This window comes from Equus caballus, chromosome 20 (assembly GCF_041296265.1).
Source record: "Equus caballus isolate H_3958 breed thoroughbred chromosome 20, TB-T2T, whole genome shotgun sequence".
Lineage (NCBI taxonomy): Eukaryota > Metazoa > Chordata > Mammalia > Perissodactyla > Equidae > Equus > Equus caballus.
In genome coordinates, this window is record NC_091703.1 from 25,120,491 (window position 1) to 25,138,662 (window position 18,172).

At 40.6% G+C, this 18,172-nt stretch overlaps 1 protein-coding gene and 1 pseudogene across 1 annotated transcript in view; one reads left to right on the forward strand and one right to left on the reverse strand.

Annotated features, from left to right (window-relative positions):
- SCGN (secretagogin, EF-hand calcium binding protein) overlaps positions 1 to 18,172 on the forward strand; it is a 45,134-nt gene that overhangs the window by 13,914 nt on the left and 13,048 nt on the right. The window contains exons 6-7 of the mRNA XM_001915843.4: positions 90 to 167; positions 12,485 to 12,540. Coding sequence (XP_001915878.1) covers positions 90 to 167; positions 12,485 to 12,540 — 134 coding nt within the window. The remainder of the gene's footprint in view (positions 1 to 89; positions 168 to 12,484; positions 12,541 to 18,172) is intronic.
- Positions 13,923 to 18,172, reverse strand: part of H2BC2P (H2B clustered histone 2, pseudogene) — a 74,757-nt pseudogene continuing 70,507 nt past the window's right edge.

The following is an 18,172-nucleotide window of genomic DNA, read 5'->3' on the forward strand; positions in this document are numbered from 1 at the left end:
CAAAACACAATCCTTAAAATAAGGCTTCTTGAGATCTTTGCAGTTTATTTACTCACTATATAAAACGTTACTCTTCTCTGGTGTCACAGAACTTTCTCCGGGATCTCTTCCTCCACCACAAAAAGACCATTTCTGAGGCAAAGCTGGAGGAGTATACTGGCACCATGGTAAGTAACTGAGCTATGTGATCTCCTTGGGGCCAGCTTCCCCGCTGCCTCCCCAAGGCCCAGAAACAGTGTCTGGCACAGAGTAAGCCCTCAATAAGTGTTTGCAGACTAAATGCATGAGAAAACCTTGACGCTGGAAAACATTGGCTAAAATGGAGCTGCTGTAGCCTCTCCGGACAACACTGCATGCATTTGAGAAAGAAAGCTGTTCAGCTGTCCTTGGGGAGACCTGAAAAGTTCAGTCAACATTAGGTCACTAAGCAGCAAGCTAATAACCTCAATTTTAATCAAAGTCACATAGAAGCAAGTAAACATGGACTTAGACAACCAGACCAAACACACGGGAGCCACCTCTTGCCCTGGAGGATGATTCCTTACACATTTAGTGTGTTGAGGTGGCGCAGCTGAGAGTCAGATAGATGGGAAATGTGTGTCCTACCTCTGCCACTTACTTGCTATGACTTTGGGAAATTACCAAGCTTCTCAACTTTATTTACTTCATCCATAAAATGGGGATAATAGTTCCTAGTTACTGTGAGGGCAAAGTGAGTTGATGTGTATGAAGCACTTTGCAGAGTGTCGAGGACATAATGAGTGCTCGACACGTGTTAGCTCTTGTAGTGGTTGCAATGGTCTTTGTTGTCATTGTTTTGCTTGCCCCTCTTGGCATCCATGTCCTAAGTGACCCTGAGGTTATTTCAGTGTCAAAGCTCCTTGGAAAGCAGTGGAGTAGAAGCTGCCTTTGGTGAACTCATCCTCTGTGCTGTTTCAGTACCTAACTTGATGCATTTCTCCCAGTACTAATCAGCAATTTGTATTGAATTGGATTTGGCTTCTCTACCTTTTGTCTCTTCCAAGCCCCTTCTCATCCCCAGGAGTATGCTTCATGCCAATCAAACTCTGTAGGTTTCTTAATTAATAAGCAAAAAATAGCTGGTAAAGGCTTAATTACTGGTAGGCATGTTACATATATAAAGAGTTCTTGAGTAGACTCACCTTACTGAACCTTCTGGTGAATAGTCGGAGATACATATCACTGAAAAGAGTTTGTAGGTTCCTGGTATAATGTGAACCACTAGGTTGATCTATTTGGGCCTTTAATTGGTGTTTCCAAATACTGCATTATTTCTAACAACTTCTCTGGAGTGTTGGCGTTGTTCATGCTATTTTATGTATCCGGTGGTTGGGCTTAGAAACGGAAGTGACTGAGTCACCATCAAGTTGTATTCTTCATCTCATTTTAAAGATCAGATAACTTGGAAAAGTTAAGTTACCCAGCCAAAGGCAGCAGGTAAATTGGAAGCTGAACTCTCCTGGTTTTCAGCCCTGGATCCTTCCAGCTCTCTGCACTCTTGCTACTCTGAATGCTGCCCCCAGTCAAGGGCATCTGCCCTGGGAAGAAGAAGGTGCTCTTGACCATGATAACGTGTAAATGGCCTAGACAGGAGCAGAGCTGATGCCAACGACAGAATCAAACCCCAGGCCAGGATCTCAATCAAGGAAATAATTTGGCTTCTTACTCTGTTGATCTATTTTAATAGCATGCAAATTGATGTTTGAAATCCTGAGTAAATACGTGCTCAGCCCTAAAAAGTGAAGTGGGAAATTCCCTTGAAGCAGGAAGCAGTTTCCCAGCTACAGGGAAATCTCTAGGTTCCTTCTGGACTAAGTTCCAGTGAAACCGTCTAATAAAATGAATGATATGAAAAAGGAAATTAGACTGAAACTGCCTGAGGGAGAGAATAACAGGGAGATTATTTTTCCAGTTGAGCATTTTTTCAACATTGATTTAGCACAATGTTAGCACTGGCTATTGTTATCTCGATTTTATTAACTTATAAAACGTGCACTATGCAATGAAATGCTTGCATTTAGAATCTCCAGCATGTTTCCAGTATTTCCTTGAAAACCTTTGACTCTGAGGGGCTTTCCTCTACCTCCAACTATAATATTAAACCACTATTTTCTGACTTCTTAACATAGCTTAGCTATTTTTTTCCCTACTTTTCTTCTGGTTCTTATTCATCCTTCAAGATTCAGTTAGACATCATCTTGCCCTAGAAAATCTTCCATAAGCTCCCTTTCATAGTGAATCCAAGTACCTCCCCTCTGTGCCCCTATAGTTCCTTGTGTATATCACTGTCTGACTTCATAGCCATCCATTTCATTCATTCCACAAATATTCATTAAATACTTGCTATGCCGCCAGCACTGTTCTGATCACTGTGGATTTAACAGTGAGCAAAACAGACAAAGGAGAGACTGATAATAACGATAAACATAATAAATAATAAATTATTTCACATGATAGAGTGTAATGAGTGTCATGGAAAAAATGAAAAAGTAGAACAGAGCAGTGCCAGCGGGGTAGCTAAGATGGGGCATTGAGGAGAAGGTGTAATTTGCAACAGGGTGGTCAGGATAGGCCCTTCGAGAAGGTGAGATTTGAGAAAGGACCGAGGGTGCAGCCAGCACAGAGCCCTTGGGGCAGGCGTGTGCCTGGGATTTTCAAGAACAGGAAGAGACCAGTGTGGCTGGAGCAGAGTAAGCAAGGATGAGACTAAACAGGGACCAGATCCTGACTGGCTTTTTAGGCCATTGTGAGAACTTGGGGTTTTAGTCTGAGTGCAATGGAGAGTCGCTAGAGGGTTTGAAGCAGAGGATGCCATGATCTGGCTGCTGTGTTGAGAAGAGCCAAAAATGAGCAAGAAGAGAATCAGGAAGACCTGTTAAAAGGTCATTGCTGCCATTTAGGTGAGAGAGAATGGCAGCTTGAATCAGGGTAGGGAAGCAGAAGAGATGAAAACCTGATGTATTTTGAAGATGGGATCAATAGGATTTCTTGATGAATCAGCTGGGAGTCAAGGATGACACTGACATTATTTGTTTATGGATCTTGCACTCTGCTGGCCTGGGACTCCTCAAGGGCCAGGGCAGCATCTTTGTGTTCTCAGCCCTCACACATTAGGGGCCTGGCACATTAGGCTGCCTAATACAAACTGTCTGAACTGAGTTTTCAGTTGTTACCTAAGTGCCATCAAGAATAAACCATGACAAGAAAAGTAAAGTTGCTTTTGGGACCCTCCTACCTCCCTTGTTTGTGTCCCTTGTGACCCTCCACCACCATTACAACTCTTGCTCTCTCTTGGGGTGCCTGGTACATTGCATAATGCACATTTCAGCACTGTGCGTAGACTCAACTTTCCTCAAGCAGTGCTCTGTGTTCTGAAATTCTTCCTTTTTTTTCTTTTCTTTCTTTAAACCAGACCCTCCAGGGCAGAGCCAGAAAGAATGCCTGGAAGAGCTCAGCTTGATCCTTTATGGCTCTCACTGGGGTCCTTCATCACAAAGAGAGTCAGCCAGAGGGATCCCCACCAGGCAGTGGGGATGAGCTGTGCTGAGCCCAGGGGGCAGAGATAGACGAGGAAACTGAAGCCCAAGCTGATGATGAGAAGTAGGAGGAGCAGGAAAACCAGGAATGAGGCCTGGAGTGAGGGCTAGAGCCCCAGAGGCAGGTGAGGAGAAAGAGCAGAGCAAATCCAGAAAGGACAATTGAGGCAGGACAATCAGGGCAGGTAGGACAATCAGGGCACGTAGGACAAGTCTCTGTGGATTTGGAATTCACATCATTATGTTGGTTTTCTTAAGTTGAGGCTGAGGTATTTTTTCTGGGTGAGAGGTAGGGTCTCAAAGTGGCTCAGTACATCCCCTCCCTAACCAAAACACTCACTCTCCTAATGCTTTTCTCTCAGGTTAGAATATGATCTGGTGAACTAGTTCACACCAAGATGTGAGTTCATTCATTCAACCAATATTTAGGGAGAACCTACCAAGAAAGACATGATCCCTGACCTTATGGAGACTTCCAATTGGGGAAAATATGGTAAAGGGGGAAAAAGAGCCAAAAGTCACTCTGGTCCCTCCCTTTCATCCCCATGGTGCATATCACTGCCATAGAACATCCGCCAGTAAGTAGGAGTTGAGTTCAATTTCGCCTTCAGTCCTTAAGTACAGCAATCTCATCCCGAGATCCAGCTGAAGAAATTTTTGAAGACTTTTCCTGATTTTTCAAAAATAAGATGTATTACAATGAGATAGCAACTCCAGAGCTTCAGCAAAGGCAGGACCAAAAAAGGTAGGTGGACAGAGTTAGTTATATTGTTGTAAGATGTCTTCTCAACTGAGTACATGTGCTATTTTATTTTCATTGAAACATAGTCAGCATCTATTCTAGTGTTGAGCATCTTAATCATAAGAACTGAGTGTCCACTCTGTGCTGAGCCCTGTGCAAAGCACTTTTCAAACATTTCCTTTGATTCTCACAACAACCTTATAAAATAAGTATTTTTTTAATCCTTGTTTTATAAATGAAAAAAGTGAGGATTACAGACTTTAACAGGTCAATATGGTGAGGGTGGAGTGGAAACTCAGACCCAAATCTATCTCTGAAGCCTATTTTTCAACCATAACATTCATGTCTGAAAGTCTAAATGTTATTTAAATTAAATTATTAAAAAGGAAACTTTCAAAAGGGAAACAGTAAAGCTCTACTGAGAGATGAAGAGATGACAATCCTATGAAGCAAATGAAGAGCAAGGTGAGGACAAAGCCTTGTTAGGAGATTAGGATTCTCTTACTATCTTTAAAGATAATACAGGAGCGCTGATAGCCACAACAGAATTTATTACCCAGAAAAACTGATTTTCAGTTTTAAGTCCCTACGTAATCCTAAGAACTGGCATTTTATTAAACACCAAACAGGAAACAAATTAATGAAAGACAAAAGAAAGAAGAAAGGATTTCCACAGAATGGTTCTGGAGATGAGAGGCACACTGATTAAATTGGGGAAGAGAGGAGGAGAAGAGTGAATTGTGGCTGCATAAAGGTCCAGGGGTGACTTCATTCCAACAACCCATTATAAGGGATAGGAACAGGCCTGAAGGAGACATGCAGAGTGTTGCGAAAGTCAGTACTTGGCTGAAAACATAGTATGCACCTCATGCATCAGCATAGCGGCCTTAGTTGCTCAGGGCTCGTCTCTTCATCGTCTTTAGGTTTAAATGCAAGAAACCTCAAGCTGGCAGCTCTTACAATGGAATGCCCTGAGCTAAAGAAAATCTGGCAATAGGCAGTTTTTGACAGCTTCGAGCTTAGATCCAGAAGCTCAGAGTCCTGTGAAGCAGCCGGGGGGGAATCAGAGTTGTCTTACCCGACTTTTGAGCATGTAGGTTGAGAACGGTCCATTGACCAAGGCTGTCCTGTTATTCTGTGTCTGTTTCGTTGCTAAAATCTTGTGGCTCTTCTGCTCATGTGTGCTGCAGTTAAGCACTCATTTTCATTCCAAACTGTCCTGCGAAGATAGGTCCACGATCAATCAGACTCCAAGTGGCACCTCACTGGTTCTTTATGCACTCAGGTGATAGGTAAGTGTTGAGGAATCTGATGAAAGACTTTCCACCCAAAGATCTGAGTTTGACCACAAGATTAGATGAGTTTAATGAAATTTTGGCCAATCTATTTCATTTTTCTTCCTTAAATTATAGAGGCCACTTATACTTTTCCAATAAACAGATTTGGCAAGTGGATTATAGTTTTCTCTTTTTAAAGACTTTTTACATTTCCCTAGAGACCTTTGGGTGTATTAATTCTCAAAAACTCAACATTCTCAAAAAAGACTTCTAGGACCTGAGCTTTAAGCGATACACCACGTGTGAAATCCCCTTACTGCTGCTTTAATGGTTTTTTATTGAGCAATGAACACAGTCATAGCAACACTGTATTAAAGATTTGGGCCCGAGGTTTAGCATTGAATGCTTTACTTAAGAGATGTAACTACTAAATGAATTCAAATTGACCCAATTAAGGATTGGCACATTTGGAAGCTGTCTAAAGCATGAACAATGAATGAGTCAAGGCAGAACATCCAATCAGAAAAGAAAAGTTGAGGTCTGCACACCTTGCCTTATTCTAAATCCTAATTAATGTTCTGGACAAAGAAGGAAACAACTTGTTAACAAAATCCAACTCTGACATCTAATTGAGAGGTGCGGCCAAGACCCAGCAGGGGGAAAGATGAGCTGTCTCAACAGACTATTATTAGATAACATGGAGCTTTTTCAAATGTAAGCTAATACGTGTGGGAAATATTAAGTTCATGTACCTAATTAGAGCATGGAACTTGAACTATTGTAAAACAACAAATTAAAATCTGAGGCTACGGCAGACAGAGACGTATATGAGGTTAAGCTTGTCTTCATCCTCTACCCTGGTCCTGGGTCTCATCCTTCAGGTCTGGATTGAAATATCTGGGTTCCTAGCTGCTCCTTTGTCTAGGTCTAGGCTTTCTCTTCACTGATCTGGGCCAACCTGAGTCCATGTCTGGGCTGTGCTGAGATCTCTTATATGTCCACCCTCACTCTCCTGGTGATATCAACTAGTCTCACGGTTTTAAATACTAGCTAAAGATGACGACCCCCAATTTATATCTCTGACTCAGACCACTTCTCTGAACTTCTTGGATATATTGGATGTGTATCTCCACTTGGATGCCCAATATGCCTCTCAAACTGAGCATGTCCAAAATTGAAATCCTGACCTTTCCCCACAAACCTGCTCCATTAGTGAGCTTCCTCATCCCCGTTGATGTGAACTCTACCTTTCAAGTGCTCAAGCCAAAACTCTCAAACTCATCCTTGCTGCTTCTCTCTCTCTCCCACCCCATGTCTAACCAACAAATCCTATTGGCTATATTCAAACTATATCCTGCATTGACCATTTCTTACTGTTCCAAGCCACAATTATTTCTTACCTGGATTATTAAAGTGACTTCTCATTAGATCTCCCTATATTTACTCTTTTCCCCTGCAGTACCTGATAAACACAGCAATCAGAGTGATCTTGTTAAGCTGTGAGTCACATCACATCATTGCTTAGCTCAAAACTTTCTAATGGCTTCTGTCTCTCAGACAAAAAAACCAAAGTTCTTACTCATACCACATACTCACACTCCAAGTCATCACCTCTCTCACCTTATCTCCTTTTATTCACTCTGCTCTCACCACATTGTTAACTAACACACCTTCTGTTACTCTAACATGCCAAGTATGCACTGCCACAGGTCCCTTGCACTTGCCATATCTCTGCCAATATTTCTACCGGGAGTATGGATATGACTTGCTCTCTCTTTCAGGCTTTTACTCAAAAGTTTCATCGAAGTTTTCCACTACCATCCTATTTTAAATTGTATCCCTCAACTCACTATTCCATATGCTACTCATTTTTTTTCTCCATAGCATTGAACATGAGTAACTTATGTATGTTATGTTCCAGATGTAACACAGTCAATGTTTTACTTACTTTTCTTTTTTATTATTCATCACCCCTCCAGAAAATCAGCTCCATGAGAGCATGAATCTTTGTTCAATGAACAGAACAGTGGCTGGCACATAGTAGGTACTCAATAAATATTTGTTGAGAGAATGAGTGAATGAATGAATGAATGATGCTACTCACCTGTTTAGGGATCTACAAAAATTCAAACTCCTATTTGTGGCTTTTGAAACCCTGCATCAGCTAGTCTGTCTCTCTCTAACTTATTCTGCTCTACTCCCACAACACCCCTCCTCTGTGGTCACACTCTGTGGGCATCCCATTGCCATCATGTGGATTTCCTCATTGGTGCTTTTGTTCTTACACTTGCTTGCCTCCGGTGTCTTCCTTTCTTCTTCCTGCCTTCTGTCCAAATCCTCTTCCTCCTTCAGGACTTATCTGAAGTCCCATCTCCTTTCTCCGTCTTCTCCAGTATTCTGACACATTGCCCTGTCTCTGTGTCTGAGTGGTCGCAGCGATAATGCTGAATCTTATTTCAGATCTTCATTTTTGCCTCTCCAATTACATTGTAAGCTCCTGAATCATGTACCACCTTGATGATTTTTGAGGATCTCTCATGGTGCCTAACATGTTGTTAGACACATGGTAATTACTCAACACTGAATTATTGATTGGTAAGATGGAGGGTGGCTCTGAATCCTTTTTGAGGTTGTGTATGGCCACAATTTCCAGACTTCTCAAGAAAGAGGATCTCTTTTTAAGTTAAAAAAAAAAAAAAGAACTGTTAAGAAATGAATTCCAAGAATATTATTAAATGAAAAAAGCAAGCTGCAAAATAGTATACAGAATGCAGTCCTATTTGTCAAAAAAATGTAGACCTTATATATATATACTATATATATATAGATATTAAATATATATATAATACTACTATTATATTATATGTATAATAAGCTTAAAAGTTTCTGGAAGGATGCACAGGACTGTGAGTGGTAGTTTTCTCTAGAACAGGCATGGGAAGGACTTATATATTGTACTCTTCACTCGGCTGAACCATCATCTCAAATTATCAATTAACAATTCTTTAAAAATTCACAGACTACCTCTCCCACCACGTGACAGTAGTTGTACTTTGGATCTATTGCTTGAGAAAATGTCTACTGACAAGAAGTTACTATTAACCCAGTAATGATTTTAAATGAATTTGCATTTCTCAATCACTATGGCATCTATAAAGATTTGAGAAATTAAGAGAAACACATTATTCAATCTAAGGAGAATGCTGGGTAGCTCCACAATCTCCGAGCAATCTCTTACCTGGGAAGAGACACCACTGGCCTACAGAACTTTGATAAGTTTGTCGGTATTGCATTGTGTTCCATTTCTGGGAGCCTTTACAGAGCCTTTCATGTAGTTAGTACTCAAAAACTTGTGGAACATGAGTTCAAGTCTTGGAAAAGCTGCGGTACACGTGAGAACAGTGGCTAAGGGCCATTCACAACCTCTCAACAATCAGCCCTTCAGAATGGAATCCTGTCCCCCCTCCAACCACCTTCAACTACTGCAGCCCTCCAGGAGTGGATTAATGCCACAAAGGAGGGAACATCTCAGGCCTATATCTCTTGTTTCATATTCAGAGTTAGGGGAAATGTACAGGAAAGGACTATCTGAGCATGAATCCAGTGAATGAAGTGAAAATTGGTGGCCTTAGAGTTGACTCAACTTAGTCATTAAGTTTCAATTTCTTTAAGAAAATTCAGGGCCCGGTGGCATAGTGGTTAAGTTTGAACACTCTGCTCCAGCAGCCTGGGGTTCATGGGCTCGGATTCCAGGCACAGACCTACACATTGCTCATCAAGCCATGCTGTGGCGGCATCCCACATACAAAATAGAGGAAGATTGGCACGGATGTTACCTCAGGGCCAATCTTCCTCAAGCAAAAAGAGGAAAATTGGCAATGGATATTAGCTCAGGGCCAATCTTCCTCGCCAGAAAAAAAAAAAACAAAAAAACAAACCAGAACACTGAGGTCAGAAAGAAATTCATATAAACAAAGTCTTTTTTGCTTTCCCTGGGAAAGACGGGCAATTAGAAAAGGTAAATACCACATCTCTGGCATAATCTATGACACCAGATATTTTATTTCATAACCAAACATGAAGCAAACCAAATTAACCAAGAGATACCCAGACTCTATAAAGCTGAAAGCTTGGTTTTATGGAAAGAGCTCTGGTGTCAGATATGCTTAGATTCAAATCTTGCTACTTTCTTAGACAAATTACTTTAATCTCTCTAAATGCGCTGTTTCCTCATCTGTGACCTGCAGGTATTTCTTACCTTATAAGAATGTTGTGATGATTAAATGAAATAACATATATAACTCTACAAATGGTTACTATTATAGTTTTAAAATTTAAGAAGACTTTATTTCCCAAACAAATATGCCAAACACTCAAAATTCACCAAAGGTTATACTTCCGAAGACAGACGTGTTTACAGTCAACCTTCTCAGTCACTGAGACCATGAGCCGTTAGGAGACTACTCTTCCCTCTCACTTAGAAACTGGTCAGTCTTTTTTTCATTATCAAATTATTCTTTTTTGTAATCAAATTTTGGGATGATAAAGATCCTAGTAAATTCAAATAACTGAATTAGTTACCAGCTACTAATTTAATGTTTCAGAATGGCTTTTTGGTGGAAGATACGCTTGTGCGGGTTGCAGTGAACTTGCATACGATACAGTGTTATGGTGTGTAGGTGTTACCTAATTTGGGTGCTCTGAATACCACTGTTTAGTAGCCAAATAGCATCCCTTGAGAAGATGCTCACCATCAATTACTCAGGGGAAAAGTTCAAGGGCAGGTGCCACTGAGATCCCTGGACCACCAAGAACTCACATCTGCCATCAGCCACACTGGAACTTGCTCTGAAGGATTTTGTTTGCTGACTTTATCAGGAAAAGTGCTGAGCATCACTCTCATTCCCCTTCATCTGCTTTGACAAAGCCACAAAGTCATTTTTCAGCTTTCAGAGCTGGAAGGGATCTAGGATCTCATCTAGTCAGTGGTTATCAAACTGTAGGGTTCCAAGAAACCTTCAGGTTCAGAAGCAATACTTCAGGAGTGAGAGGGAGCCCAGAGGATTACACTCCAGACCATTCTCACTCACTACTTTTGCAGCTCCATTTCTTTGTTTTACACAATCAAGTATCATACAAAATTTCATTTGAAAGTCATCAGAAGGGTTCTGCTAACAAGGAAAGCTTTTTAAAAAATTTTTGTTTATTTTTTTATTTATTTTGGTTAGGAAGATTTGCCCTGAGCTAACATCCATTGTCAATCCTCCTCTCTTTTCACTTGAGGAGGATTAGCCCTGAGCTAACATCTGTGCCAATCTTCTTTTTTCTTCTTCTCCCCAAAGCCCCCCAGTACATAGTTGTACATCCTAGTTGTGAGTGCCTCTGGTTGTGCTATGTGGGATGTCATCTCAGCATGGCCTGATGAGTGGTGGCACGTTGGCTTCCAGGATCTGAACCCGTGAAACCCTGGGCCACTGAAGCAGAGTGTGTGGACTTAACCACTCGGCCATGGGGCCAGCCCCTGATAAGGAAAGTTTTTAAATCATGGACACACAGTTACAGATGAAGAAGATGCACCCAAAGAGATAATATGTCTTGCCTAATGCCACACAAGGTCTGATTTCTGGTCTGGTGTAACAGGCATGTCCCAAGCTTCCTTCATTATGCATATTTCTTATCATCGTAGAGGTCCTAGTAAACGTGAAGAGCAGATACGAGGGAAGGCACGTATCACTCACATATGTGTACACACAGGGGGGTGGGGTGGGGTGGGGTGGGGGGAATTCAGCAAGTATTTGTTTTTTCTGATTTTGATTCTTAATTTGCTAATGGGTAGAAGCATAATTTACCACACTGGTGTTCAGTTCTTCCCCAAGATAATTTCCGGCAAAGGGCTTTTTTCCCCTTTGATTAAGTTTGCACAGCAACAGAGATGGCTCTTTCAAATTGAGTCACTACTTGCTTAAACCTCAAGATAATCTAGCTCTCTATTAAGACAGAACCTCTTATAATGAATCAGAATAATTTAAATAGCCTCTTTGAATAATGCTAAGTATCTCCACAAAAGGAAAAGCTCAGCCTCTTAGATTTCTCAGTCATCTTTGTCCAACACAAACTCTTCTACAAAAATGGCATCAAGGTGGGCAAGGATAGGAAAGTGGTTTATAAGACCTCATGGTGGAGGGGAGGAATCGAGGTCCCTGGGCACCATGCTCCAACTGGTTTCCAGGGTGATGCCTCTTGACCACTCAGTTGCTGTTACCTTATTGGTATTCATTGTTGAAGTCTGTGATGAATTCAGAATCCATACTCTTAGCTTTTGCTAGTCCATCGGGAGGTATAGGCTAGTCCAACAGCCGTCTTTTAACTCTTGCTAGATGCAGACCATTAATCTTCTGCCACATCCTCCTCAGTGATCCACCCCCACCCTCTGTTCCTGCAACATCACATACTGTCACAGCTGGCCCCATGGGAGGTCCACTGGCCGTTGACTCAGCATCCAAACCCTTGGGTGCTCAGAGTGTCCTAGGAAAGCTAAGCCACAGCAACTCTCTCCAATCAGTGTTGTCCTTCCTGAACTCTTCTCCCTCCGAGATTCCCTTTCCAGCAGAGTTAGGTCACACATCTGTCTAGTTTACTCTCCTATCTCTGTCTTTCCCTCTTTTCTTCCTACAATCCTCTGAGGCCTAGAGAGGGCAGGCTTTCCCCTATATCATATCTACCTTGCTACTTTTGCCTTCATGGAAAAATGATATTTCTTTTATACTCCATAAAGAGTATAAGTCATCCTTAGCCAATTTAGACAAATGTATAATTGGAAGGGCAAAAGAGAAAAGCGCTTTAATAACTTTCAAAATGAATTTGTGTTACAAGTATTTCTTACAATCGTTTTCCCTTCTACATTCCAGATGAAGATCTTTGACAAAAATAAAGATGGTCGGTTGGATCTTAATGACTTGGCCAGGTGAGTAGCATGGAAATGGTGTCATAGATACAGAAACTCCTTCATAGGGGTTTGACGACAGCACACATTTCTTTTTGAAAGGCAGAGATTCAGTCTCACCTGAAATCCTGAAGACTAGGCACATATTACCAAATTAACCACAGTGGTTCTGAATCTTTTGGGATAACAGATCCCTTTACGGAGATAATGAAAGCTCTCCCCCCCCCAAATATGCAATGCACAAAATTTTCATCAAATTTTATGGATAGGTCATGGGCCAGCCCTGCCCTCAAAGTTCAGACATTCATAGTCCCACACAGGGACCCAATGACAAAAAAAAGTCCCAAGTCCCATTCACTGGCTCTAGGAATACTGAGTAGTTAGTTCAGGACAGAGGTCAACTGAGCTAGATTCCAGCTGCACTCTCTGGTCTTTGAGTGTTGGCCTATCCTCCGTGGGGCACCAAGCACCTGGAGGCTAGAAGTGGAGGAGAGGATGACGGCAGAAGTGACCTAGTATCTGCAAAAATGCTGTCAGTTTGGTGTTATGACACTTGACGGGCATGACAGCATGTTTTGTGAAGGCCAGCTGACCTCCAAACAACCTGTGATTGTCCATAAAAAGAAAAAAGAGATTTTGAATAGATGGACAGGGTTGAAATCATTGCATCCAGAATACACGGATCTAACTCTTATGGGGGAGCAGGTATAACACCAGGACCTCAGGATCAGGCTGGAGGGCAATTGTAGAGTGACAGTGACAGAGGGAGGCAGCTACAGGCTGAATGGCAGAAGTAGGTTTAGCTGGGAGAGAGAAAGTCCAAGGACTGAGGGTGAGTTTTCAATGACAGGGAGTTAACTTATCCACTAAGCGTGGATATTAACCTGAGTTCAGAATCACCAAATCCTGTACCAGCCCCCTCCTCTCTTGGCAGCTATCTCTGCCAGGTCTTGAAGGGGATCTGCAAAAGGGGACACACCAGGAAGAATCTCTCCTCAGTAATGACCAGGACATTGACCCCAGCACTCTATATAATCTTCTTTTCTGAGCCTCATAGGAACTGTGAGGCAGCCTATGTGTTTTCCTTGGCTTTCTCCAGGGTCTTCTTCCTAATTTTGGCCTAATTTCTTCCTAATTTTAGAGAAGAGGCACTGAAAGATGAGCCAAACTAGATGAGGACAAGAGTGCTTCTCCCAAAGGCTTAGCACAGAGGGGATCTCAGCCCTGCAGTCTTGCCTCTATCCTCTCGATCTCATTCACAGTTCCCACAGTTCTTTTGGCCAATCAAGGCAAGTGTTCCTCTCAAGTGGAGGTGAGTTCTAGCTACTGAGAAAGCTGTGTGAGAGAACCATTCCTAACAAGAGGATCCAAAGCACCTAAAGGATTCACTCAAAAGATGGCAATCTGGATGAAAAACGAGGCTTTAATCTCCATTCCTCCGTCCACCAAAAGCATCCACCCACCTCGTACGCTGACTCAATTTTGTACTTCTCGGATAGTGAGAGTCAGGAGCCTTGAGTGCCCTCTAGAGGCTGGAGGGTGCCAGTATCAGTAAGCTGCTTTCCACCTTATTGGTCCCAACGCTCTGTTTATTCCTGAAATAAAACCCATAGACAATGTAACCTATCTATATACATAATGCTAAAATAGTTAATATAATGCACAAACTGTAACACGTAAAGGATAAATAAAGGAAAAGTGTTAATAACAAAATAACATGGATGTCAGTGTGTAGGTGAAGACACAATGAAGTGGTCAGTTGCGTGTACCTTGGTGTAGAATCACCACGCATATTGCAGCTCAAATGTTGACTGATAACAAGTGTGGCCTTTTGGCAACTCATGTGTCAGGGACACAGTTGCTGTTGATATGACTTCATAAAATTATAAATAAGTCTTACAGGTAGAATTCCAAATGAAGCAAAGTACAATCACCCCTCAATTTACACAGCTCAGTATACTATACGGAAAATTTACAGACGTAGTAAATTACATATACTTTGAAAAAAATTCCTTGGATTTTTATGTAAATAGGAATTCAGTTTTAAGCTCAAATAATCATAAGCAGGGTTTTTACATACATGAATGCTTCACTGGATGCTTGAAAGTCAGGCCAGACATGGGAATAGTCTTCATTCTGTGGAAATTTCCATGCAAGGCAGGGCATCTAGCATTCTCGGCCCCCATCTACAAGATAGAGGAGACCAGTCATGTCTCCTCATCACTGCGATAACCAAAAAGCCCCCCTGCAGATATCCAAACACCCCTTATCGTGGTCTTACCTAGAGGGTAGGGACTAGGCCTTAATCTCTTAAATAATTTCTCACACAGTGGAGTGTTATGTTCATAAAAGAATTCAACGAATACTTGTGGACCGAAGAAGAACTTCAAGTAGAGTTGAATGGAGATGCAAAGCAACCAAACACTTACTGTATTATTTCAAAACCAACTTGATATGGAATTTGAAAATGGCAACTGGAATAGGCAGAATAAAGATGTCCATGTCCTAGTTCCCAGAACCGGAGAGTATTTTACGTCACATGGCAAGGATGAATCAAGGTTGCAGATAGCATGAAGGTTGCTAATTCACAGACCTTAAAATAAAGAGGTTATTCTGGATTACCCAGGTGGGCCCAAGGTAATAAGAAGGGTCCTTTGAAAGTGGAAGGAGGCTGAAGATCAGAGTCAGAGATGGATTTAAAGATGCTGCACTGCTGGCTTTGAAATGGGGGAAAGGACCATGAACCAAAGAAAACAGGCAACCTCTGGAAGCTGGAAAAGGCAAGGAAACTGAGTCCCCCCGGAGCCTCCATAAGGAACGCAGCCCTTTTAACAGCCTGATTTTAGCTCAGCGAAATCCACTGCAGATTTCTGACTTCCAGTACTGTAAGATATTAATTTATGTTATTTTGAGCCACTAAATATGTGGCAGAAAGGTCTTAAAACATTTTATACATGGGAATCTTCTTTTTCTACTCCTAGCTCTGAAACGCAGCCCTATTACTCCACATACAAGCACCTCTCAAGCATATGGCCTCTCACTGGCAATGGGGTTTAGACTGCTTGGTGCCAACAAACAGATAAGGACAGCATCTCTTGTAGATTTCCAGGATATTCTACCTTTTACTTGGCTCAAGTTAATTCTCTCTACCCTGGGCATCCAGAGGAGAAAATTTTCCAAGTTGTTGTACGATATGTTTTTCTGCCTTCCTCTATATATACCCATGAATATGAATACACTATGAATCCAATGACTTGGTCTTTTGAAACTGAATGTATTCCAGTGAAGTACAATTGTAATTATACAGAAAAGAGACAAATACATTTGCTTTCCAAGACAAAAACAAGATTAAGTTTTTTATTGAGTATAATTTATATATCGTAAAATTTACCCTTTTAAAGTGTATACAATTCAGTACATTTTAGTATACTAATAAGGTTGTTCAATCATCAACCCTACCTAATTCCAGAATATTTTTATTATGACAGAAGGATAGCCGATACCAATTGGGAATCATTCTCTCCGCCCCTCTTCTGCTAGCCCCTGGCAACCACTAATCATCTACTTTCTATTTCTATAGATTTGCCTATTCTGGACATTTCCTATATTTGGAATAATATAATATGTGGCCTTTTGTGTCTGGCTATTTCACCTAGCATAATGTTTTCAATGTATATCCATGTTGTATTATGTATCTATAATTCATTTCTTTTTATAGCTGAATAATATTTCACTTACGTATATACTACATTTTGTTAGTCCATTCATCAGTTGATGACCATTTGGGTTGTTGCTACTTTTTAGCTATTATGAGTAATGCTGCTATGGACATCTCTATACATGTTTTTGTGTGAATGTACGTATTTGATTCTCTGGGTGTTATTTACCCAGAAATGGAATTTTTGGTTCATATGGTAATTCTACGCTTAATTTTCTGAGAAACTGCTAAACTGTTTTTCCAGAGTAGCTACACCTTTTCCATTTCCAATGTAAATGTATACGTGTTCCAATTCCTCCACATTCTAAGCAGCACTTATTATTGTTGGCATCATTTTGATTTTACACATCCTAGTGCACATGTATCTCTTTGTGGTTTTGATTTGTGTTTCCCTAATGACTAATAATGTTGAGTATATTTTCATGTGTCTGTTGGCTATTTGTTTATCTTCTTTGAAGAAATGTCTATTCAGATCCTTTGCCTACTTTAAAATTGGGTTAATTGTCCTTTTATTGTTGAGTTGTCACAGTCTTTTCAATCTATGCTGGATACTAGACCCTTATTAGATCTATGATTAATAAACATTTCTTCCCCATTATATAGGTAGTCTTTTTACTTTCTTGATTGTGTCCTTTGAAGCACGAAAGTTTTTTTTGTTTTTTTTGAGGAAGATTAGCCCTGAGCTAACTACTGCCAGTCCTCCTCTTTTGCTGAGGAAGCCTGGCCTTGAGCTAACATCTGTGCCCATCTTCCTCTACTTTATATGTGGGCTGCCTACCACAGCATGGCTTGCCAAGCGGTGCCATGTCTGCACCTGGATCTGAACCAGCGAACCCCGGGCCGCGAGAAGCGGAATGTGCGAACTTAACCGCTGCGCCACCAGGCCAGCCCCAACACAAAAGTTTTTGATATTGATGAAGTTCGGTTTATCTCATTTTCTTTTGGTTGCTTGTGTTTTAGGTGCTATAGCTAGGAAACCATTGCCAAAAATCTAAGCTCATGAAGATTTACCCTTACTTTTCCTTCTAAGAGTTTTATAGGGTCAGTTTTCATTTTTAGGTCTTTGACATATTTTGTGTTAATTTTTACATATGGTGAGAGGTAGGGGTCCAATTCTATTCTTCTGCATGTGAATATCCACTTGTCCCAACACCATTTCTTGAAAAGACTATTCTTTCTCCATTAAATGGTCTTGGCATCCTTGTTGAAAATCAATTGACCATAAATGGGTTTATTTCTAGACTGTCAATTCTATCCCATTGATCTACATTGATTTATCCTTACGGCAGTACCACATCATAAGCTGTACAATCCACCTTGTCTTAATTACTGTAACTTCGTAGTAAGTTTTTAAATCAGGAACGATTTCGTCTTTTCCAATAAAGTTATGGCTATTCTGAGTTCCTTGCATTTCCACACAAATTTTCTGGAAAAAAGTCAACTGGGATTTTGATAGCTATTGTAGTGAATCTGTAGATGAATTAGAGAAGTATTGACATCTTAACAATATTAAGTTTTCTAATTTATGAACATCGATGTCTTTTAATTTATTTAGCTCTTTGATTTCATTCAATATTGTTTTATAGTTTTCAGTCTACAAATCTTATGTCTCTTTTGTCATATTTATTCCTGGGTATTTTAATCTTTTTCAAGCTATTGTAAATGAAATGGTATCCTTAATTTCTTGTTTGAATTGGCCATTCTAATGTATAGAAATATAATCAAATTTTGCACATTGATCTTGTATCCTGCAACCTTGCTGGATTCATTTATTAGATCTAAAGGTTTTTGAGGTATTCCTTAGGTTTTCTTTTCTTTTTTAATTGAGGTATAATTGACATAATATTATATTAGTTTCAGGTGAACAACATAATGATTCAACATATGTATATATTGTGGGATTTTCTATATAAAAGATTATGTCATCTGCAAACA